This window comes from Epinephelus fuscoguttatus, linkage group LG19 (genome assembly GCF_011397635.1).
Source record: "Epinephelus fuscoguttatus linkage group LG19, E.fuscoguttatus.final_Chr_v1".
Taxonomy (NCBI): Eukaryota; Metazoa; Chordata; class Actinopteri; order Perciformes; family Serranidae; genus Epinephelus; species Epinephelus fuscoguttatus.
Window position 1 is genome coordinate 8661747 of NC_064770.1, and position 8850 is coordinate 8670596.

At 38.2% G+C, this 8850-nt stretch overlaps 1 protein-coding gene across 1 annotated transcript; it reads right to left on the minus strand.

The window, feature by feature from the left end:
• Positions 1 to 471: 471 nt before the first annotated feature.
• On the minus strand, positions 472 to 8543 carry LOC125879633 (ceramide synthase-like). The gene is made up of 6 exons (XM_049561598.1): positions 8425 to 8543; positions 6891 to 6974; positions 4653 to 4872; positions 2902 to 2997; positions 1553 to 1662; positions 472 to 722 (listed from the first exon to the last, which is right to left on the minus strand). Exons 1-6 carry the CDS (start codon positions 8541 to 8543, stop codon positions 503 to 505), a joined length of 849 nt encoding a protein of 282 aa, XP_049417555.1. The 3' UTR covers positions 472 to 502.
• Between the last annotated feature and the right edge of the window lie 307 nt (positions 8544 to 8850).

Below are 8850 nucleotides of genomic sequence, written 5' to 3' on the forward strand. Positions count from 1 at the left end.
TTACAAAAATTAATCCCAGACAGAGAAGCATTTTCCTTTTTTTTAACAAATACACTCACATCATCCTGTTTTCACTAATAAAAATCACTCAGTATTGATTCCAATGATCAAAAACAGTTTGGGGAGAGAAACCTGCTCTCTGTGTGAACATGTCAACTTGAACACTAATAAAATTATGATTTCTCTCTGTTCCTCATCTGGTGAAACTTCATGATAAATGTTCTTCATTTCATCATTCTTCATTTTCAATTCATTAGTCAGACTTTCTGTGACTTTTTCCATTTGAGACTGTTGGAGGTTCTATGAGGCCTTCACCACCAACTTTATTCACCTCTCTCTCCTTTCATTAAACTCTTCTCTGACACTTGCTGCTTCAGATTTTTTTTTTTTTTTTACATCAGATGAGAAACACTTGTCATGTCACATGTTTTATCTGTAGAAAAAATGCAATGTGAGTTGCTTTGGCTCATGTTGAAGTCACTTCTATTCTTCACCTCCAGTGTCAGTCCTCCTGATGCAACTTGCAGCCGTTACACTTGGTGAGGCAGCCGTCATGGTCAGCTTTGGATGATGGTTTTGAACATCCTGTGGTGGACAGGCGGATGGCTCCTCTGCAGATCAGTGTGAACCAGTAGAGCTGGAGGGGCCACAGCAGAGCAGCCCCCAAGTTGCACTGCCACGGGGCCACCAAGGGCACCATGTACACTGGGATGGATGCATACCTTAAACATACAGCAGAAGCTGTCAGAGCCAAACTAACTATTCATACACATTTCTAATTAAAGGTTCCCTGTAAAGGGCCAAATTATTATTATTATTATTATTATTATTATTAGAAATTATCTCTCATATTATATCTATTTATCTGTATCTATTTCATTATACTACAAATACATGTGTGCAAAGGTTGCTAAAATGAATAAGGTAAAATGCAAAAGTAATATATTTTAGTTTATTAAATTGGCAAATAAAGGAAAAACTGAAGCATTGAATTAAGATATAACATTTGAAACGTGTGTGTGTGTGTGTACAAAGTAGAATGATTAAGGCGGTTTTAAGCGTTTTTTGTTTGTTTGTTTGTTGTTGTTTTTTAATTTTACGTAAATATGTCATTCTGCCCCAGCACACACTGCATTCATCTGTGTTTAATTTTGGTTGAAGAGATGTACTGTAGTTTTAACTCACATAAGAGTTTACACGCAAAAAAGAAATTAAGATAATTATGTTTTTACTTGATTTAGATACATTTAATAACCCGAAAATGATCAGACTCTGCACTCATGGCAGGTTATGTACACGTTAAACGACTTCATATTCTGCTAAGTAGTTTAATCAATAATAACACATCATAATCTATCAATGGATTGGATTTTGTATTCATAATCTGAATCTGCATAATCATTAAATCTGTAACAATATGAATATAGTGCTATAAAAAGTGCAAAAGTGCAATAAATCCCTTGATGTACAGTAGTGGAGTAGAAGTAGGCTTATAAAGTCCCAGAAAATGGGAATACTCATGTAAAATCCAAGTATCTATGTACTCAGTTACCTGCTGTAGGCGTAGTACAGGTAAGGAAAGAGCAACACCCGACAGCTGAAGAAGGTGAGCAACATGAGGACTCCGTTGACTTTGTGCAGCAGAGTGTGCTGCTGCTTGTACTGATGAGAGAAGAAGACAGTCCAGACTGAGCAAGACAAGAGTACGGAGGCTGAGAAGGCACATTTTATTTCAGCATTACAAGTTGATTTCAGAATCAGAAACAACTGCGAAGTAGATTTTCACATCCGCTGAATTTGGCCCCAGGTGTGAATGTGAGTGTGAATGGTTGTCTGTCTCTATGTGTCAGCCCTGCGATAGTCTGGCGACCTGTCCAGGGTGTACCCTGCCTCTCGCCCAGTGTCAGCTGGGATAGGCTCCAGCCCCCCGCGACCCTCAAGAGGATAAGTGGTTCCGAAAATGGATCAATAATAATACAAACAATATTATCACATTATTATTTTTGCTCACTCAGGAAAAGAACTGGTCATTTTCTCGAGAGACAAAAGGCAATCTACTTTAGATAATTCATTTTTTTTAATCCTGTTATCTCCAAATTTGAAAAATAATAGTAATAATTTGTATTTTGTCAATGTGCAAAAAGCTGTGGTTTTGGTGAGTTAATAATCTTGTTTTCTTATGACAAGGCCATTTTTTTCATGAAGGGATAAATTCTCACCAGGAGAAAACAACCTAATTTCAAGAAAACTTTAAATGAAATTGTTCTTGGTTTTACTATAAAACAGAAATATAAAGTTCAAAACAAGCAGTTTTATTTATTTTTTCCATCTCGAGCTTTTAAAAAGAAGTCATACAACCTTGTTGGTTTTGAAAAGCTAGTTTAAATTTCAACTTTAAATATATAGTTGCTTGTATGAGTCTGTTTATTTCAGCTCTTATTTACTTACATACATATAAACGCAAATGTACATGTAAACTTTTCCACGACAGAGAGGAAAAGCTACATATTTTAGATTTATTTACAATACTTGGGCTTGAACTCCAAATGAATTAACATCTCTGTATGACACCTGGACATGCACACACACGATGCCATTTGTCATTTGTTGCTTGAATGCAGCCCCTGGACCAATGGTGGCCCTCAGAAAAATTTTGTGTGGCCCTTAAACATGACATGAAACCCATGCATTATGTTTTAATCAACGGTGGTCCATCTCAGTAATTTTACTTTCAATAGCTTACATTTAAAACTCTTTTGGAGACTGCATCAAAGTGCGCCCCCCTAACAAGCGTCTGTACAGCCTTCTGTTATCACATTTATTCTGTATGTATGTATGTGTGTGTGTGTGTGTGTGTGTGTGTGCGTGTGTCACTCTTTTACTTTCAGTTTAGCTGTTTACCTGGATCAGGACTTTCCCCAGACAGACACACGGCGTGCTGAGCTCAGCCAAAAACAAAACGCCCTGGAAGAAGTCACCTTTCCCTTGCCTCCACAGCTGATTCATACACACACACACACACACACACACACACACACACACACAGAGAGAGGCAGACAGGGAAGAAAATACAATTAAACATTTGTCAACAAACTTTTCATTGTTTCAGCTGCTTGTAAAATAATAAAATACACCACAGAACTCTGAATCTCATCCAACAGTGGTCAGTTTTTTGTTAAATCACAGCACCTGAAACAATGTTTTTAGCTAATCCAATTGCTCCTCACATTATTAGGGTCTGGGCAGCTAAGCTGCCAGGACACTATTGTAATCCTAGGTATTCTTCTTCTTCTTCTTCTTCTTCTTCTTTCTTCTTCCGAGGAAATCATACTTCCCATGGGTGAAAACTCACTAAACTTTGCACAAAGGTCCAGTCTCATGCCAGATATCCTCAGCTGTAAACTCAAGCAATAGTCCTGATGGTGGCACTACAGCAAGCGTCTAAAGTTCAAAACGTTGAAAATTCATAACAAATCAACCATACGTGCTACAACTTCACAACTTTCATCAAACTGTAGCCCCAACACTGAAGAAACATGTGTACATTAAACCTTCATCACTCTGTTGTTTTTTTTTTCAAAAACTGTAAAACTTATTAAACCTATCTCCTCCCACAATTTTTGCTGAGTTACAGAGCATCTTCACACTGTCCTACAAAAACTACGTTTCTCGGATTTTTGATTTATCAAACATTGAGCCTACAGTGCATCAAAATGTTTGACTGTAAACGGTACTGTAAACATATACATGCAAATTCTTGCTAAATAAATCTTCAATGTTCATGGAAAAAATGACAAAATTCTAGAGTCATGGTAGATGACATGTGACGAATTTTATCTCAAAAACTGAATTTTTGACAACATTTTGAATTTTGCTCTAATGTGAACAATTGGAGTCAATGTAAAAATGGCAATATTAAACATCAGTTTTTCACTTATGGAGCAAATCAATCATTGTTACAAACAAATTACCAACATCTCCATGCTGTCTAGATGCAATATGTGTATTTTCAGATTTTTGTTTCGATATTTTTTATTTTTTACAGTGGTTTGAAATCTCCTTTTCCATGCATGGACGGCTGCTAAACCTGCACGTCTGGCTTAGTCAGTTTGTGAAGCTACACATGAACTGTCACTGACTAATTAACTCAGTGAGGTAGAAATTGATCCTTAGTCTCAGAGGTTGTGAGTTCAAGCCTCAGTTGATGCAAAAGGCAGATTGTGTTGCTAAATTCTTAAATGTCTACCAATTCTTCTGCTTGTTGCTCAGAATTGCCCAAAAATGCCCGGACCTGACCCATCGCTGTGCAGCAGTTATAATTAATATTAAAACCTCAAAAAGGGGCCACAGATGAAATGAAGAATTAAGAAATCTGTAACAGGAGATTTGAAGTCCAGACATATCAAACAACTTTGACAAGACCATCACAAGTGACAGCGTGCACCAAATGGACTAAAAGGCAGGTGTACCTAATAAACTGGACTCTGAGTGTTTATAGTGATACTGAGGAGTAATTCAGAACTTAGTTGGCAAAATGTCACTTTTTCAGATATAATAAAGTTCACTTGTGGAGCTTTATTGTAAGCAAGAAAAGGTTACGTTTACATTCAGTGTTTACAGTGAGACATCACTGTTACTGTTGCCTTAGTTACCAGTGAGGCGGGAAAGCAGAAGGCCACCAAGAAGATGTGATGCAGCACCATGAGCATCTCTCTGCGCAGGTAACCGGCCACAGCAGCTCTCTTTGACCTGACACCCTCCTCCTCGTGACCTTTGACCTGCAGCTTGTGCCAGTAGCACAGGAACATGGCATAGATGTCGTAGGCAAAGTATGGCGTGGCAAACAGGATGTAGGTGTTGGTCAGCCAATGACTGAGGAAGAAACAGGAAGTGAGTCAGAGCTGGATAAGACGCACTCTGATTATTGATATGTTTATCGTAGAACTGATCAACTCTAATCTGGCTGTCAGCTGATTTAAATTATATTATTATTATTTCTACTATTACATTGCACCTGATACTATATCTTATATCCTATCCTATACTCTAATGTAGTACATCTTACTTAACTTTAATTCTTTAATTACTCATGTATAGTTCAAATTTTGTACTTAACCTACTCTTATTCTAGTTGTCCATACCAATTATTTTGGTGCAACACCTGAATTCCCCCTCTGCAGTGGCACCCCCAAAATTGTATGCACCTATTGTATCAGGGTGGCAATGGCTCCAGTAAAATACCTGAAATATTTACTGAAGGACTGTATGAAGTACACACATCAGTCACACATGAAAGTGTTTTGTAGTTGATTTTTGTCTTTTAGAAAGCAGAAGTTCTAAAAAAACAAAATATATTTCAGTGATATTGATGAAACAAGTGATGCTGTGTGTCTGTGTATCCAGTATTTTTTAAAAGATTTTAAACAGTATGAGACAGGACCTTTAGATATTTTACTGTTTTCTGACTGTATCCACGAGCTCCAGTCTGAATGTGAGTCAGTCAACTGATTTTATTCTCTTACTGCCAAATTATCAGCTCACATGATTAGAGCCAAAAGTGGATCTTAAATCAAGTTTTAAGAATCTTATTATTTCTATTTTGTACTGCCATGTTTCAGATTTCCATGTTGATGTGTTAAAGATTAAATTTCACACTAATACATTTAGAGACTTGTTAGAGTTTAGCAGCTACACAGTGCGATTGACAGCAGCTGCTCCCAAAGTCACTTGCTGCAGGTCAGTGTTTGTGGCGTGATTTGATAAACAAATGTCTCTCAGACGTACCTCCTCTCCACTTTGACTGGGAAATGAAACAGAGGAAACCTGGGATTTACAAGCCCCCCCCCAGGACCCAGACACACACACACACACACACACACACACACACTGTCATCTGTCTCACACTCCTCCTCTTCATCGTTTCATTTCCCATCATCCTCAGCATGCAGGATTAGTGATCTCTGTGAGCGTCTTACAGACTGAAATAGCTGCACTGCTGCAGATTGTTAATTAGATTACAGAGTGACTGAGGTTTGGTTTATGTACACAAGTAGCCCCAGTGTGAGATGTTTTGTTCTAATGGCCTACTGATATCATTATTTTTCAGTAGAAGCTACAAAACTTCAACTTTTAACTATATTATTCATAAAGGAACTAAACATGATCACAAACATTCAGAGAGCTGTCCCAGACAGAAGACACAGTGTAATGCATTTAAACCACACTAGCTGCTCTGTGAGGAACATGAATGTCTGAACCACATTTCATTACAACACATCTAATAGATGTTGAGATGTTTCGGTTAAAACCACAAATGTGAATCCCATGGTGGCGCAAGAGTAAAAGTCAAAGGGATTCATTATGACCTGAGGATCATGCATATCTACTGTACACATAATTTCAGCACACTCCATCCAGTAGTTGAGATAGTTCAGTCTGGACCATCAGATGCAAAGTGATGAAGGTAAACTAAAATATAAAGCTGATGATATTTAATATTTTTCTTATTGTCAACAAATCTCAAAGCTCATTATACTGAGGACATAAATGTTTTAAAACACAAATATAAAGCTTTATGTTGAAAAACGACTCGATAATTTCCTATAACAGCTGGTGACTGGGAACTATTTTCAGCAGCGGATTAATCCACATTTGGTGGTCTAGTGAATATTTGTGGCAGCAGGACAGAGTGTGGAAGATTGAGTCAAAATAAATACAGTGTTCATGGTCATGATGCAACATGTCACCCAGTGCAACAGTGTGACTCAATCGTGTTTTTAAAAGTTTTTGGACAACAGTGGAGCTCTATGGCACAGAGGAAGAGGGAAAAACAAACAAGAATAAAAACTAAAAGGTGAGAGAAAAGCAGAAGAAAGGTAAGAAATCCTCACCTGTCCTCTACGACATCCCTGCATGACGAGGCGATGATACATCCTGCTGATGAGGCCATGATGGCCTGGATGGATGACACCAGACTGAGAGGACAGAAATAATAATCTGTTTAACAAACAAGTCTGTGTGCTTTCATCCAGGAGATCATCATTAATGTGTTTGTAAAAGTACAGAATCTGTCTCTTGGTGTTTCATCTGAACTTTAACAAGCAAACACAGACTGGGAGGGACGGCATCTGGGTCAGTCAGTCAACCTTAACAAACATGCATTGTTTGAAAGCACAGAGTTTCACAGTTCTGTCTGTGTCAGCCCCTTTTGTACTGTGGTTCTGAGGAATAACCAGTCAATTAATGGAGAAAATAATCAGCAGATTAATCCATAATGAAAATAATTACTGGTTAAAATTTTATAATGAGCTCCACCTCAACCAACCAACTACAACAGAAAAATCCTGCTTCTGAAATACATTTTCCTGATTATACCGACATACCTTTACTTCAGTAACATTTTTACGCAGGACTGTTACTTGTAACAGTCTTTTTTACATTTACTGAAATAAAGGATCTGAGTACTTCCTCCACCACCGTCTGAAAATACAGCCAAATACAGAAATACTGCAAGTCGTGTGGATCACAGCAGAAGACAGCAGAAGTTTCCAGGGGGACACTTAAAGGTGAGGAACACACCTGAGGCATGTAACTTGTCTCCATGGTTTGTGGCTCATAAAGCTACTTAAGTTGATGATCTATCAGTACCATTTTGTTGGAAAATGAGAAAACACAGTAAGCTATGTTTTCTTTTAATATTCTAAGTGCATGATTCAGATAATATTTCTAATATTTGCTGCTCATCTAACGTCAGCCTTAGTTTACCTACCTTTCAATCATGAATTCGTAACATTTAAACAAGAAGAGTACATTACTGGTTGTTGATTTCTAACAAGTGAATTAAATGGCTTTTTTAAAAACTATTTCTGTTCTGTTATAATTGCAAATTGTTTTTTGTCACCTGCTTGTGATGATTTGTCTCTTTGCCTGGGAATAGTTTGTTTACAAAAACATATTCACAAATAAACCATTCATGTGTTTTCTTAAATTGCAGTGTATTGAGCTCTCAGGGCCACCATACTTTTAAGGTTCCAGTAGAAGGGCAACAAGTTGCTTGTTTTGTAGCAGGATTGTATATTATAACAGAAGCACAACATTGAAAGAAACTTTTAAGACATGACTGTACCTCTGTAAGTCTTTCATTCTCAAATTTCAGTGTCACTTAGAACTAGTGTGACTTGCTGATAATAAACTACATAGGACTGTATGTCATTAGAGACCAGGATCAGGACTGTGATCACTCTCAAAGTGCTCAAAAACAGTAAACAATTTATTTTGTCAATTTTCAGGCTTGTGCAGAGAGATTTTATCATGGAGGCTCCCAGCAAAAAGGAGGACCCCACAAGGCTGGGGAAAGTCTGCAGGGTATTAATGTAAGTAAGTGTGTGTGTGTGTGTGTGTGTGTGAGTGTGTGCGTGTTCTTACCGTGTGGACACAATGGCAGCGTCTCCTTCGCTCCATCCCTTCAGGTGCTTCAGGTTCTGTTTGGACAGCAGAAAGAGTCCGGGGAAGAAGATGGAGCCTGCAGCAATGAGGGCCAACATGCTTCACCTGTATGTGTGTGTGTACGTGTGTGTGTGTGTGTGTGTGTGTGTGTCTATGTGAGTGTGTGAATATGTAGGTGTGTGTATGTGTGTGTGTGTGTGTGTGTGTGTGTGTGCATGTGTGTGTATATGTGTGCTGGGAGTGTTAAGTGAGGACAGGTTTCCAGGAGCTCAAAGAGGAGGATCAGCTGGGAGGAGCTGCCACCTGTCAGAGGAGGTGTGGTGAGGGTGGAGGGAGGGACACACTTATCTGTAGACGGTACATTTATTCAAGTACTGTACTTTGGTACAGTTTTGCGGTGCTTTT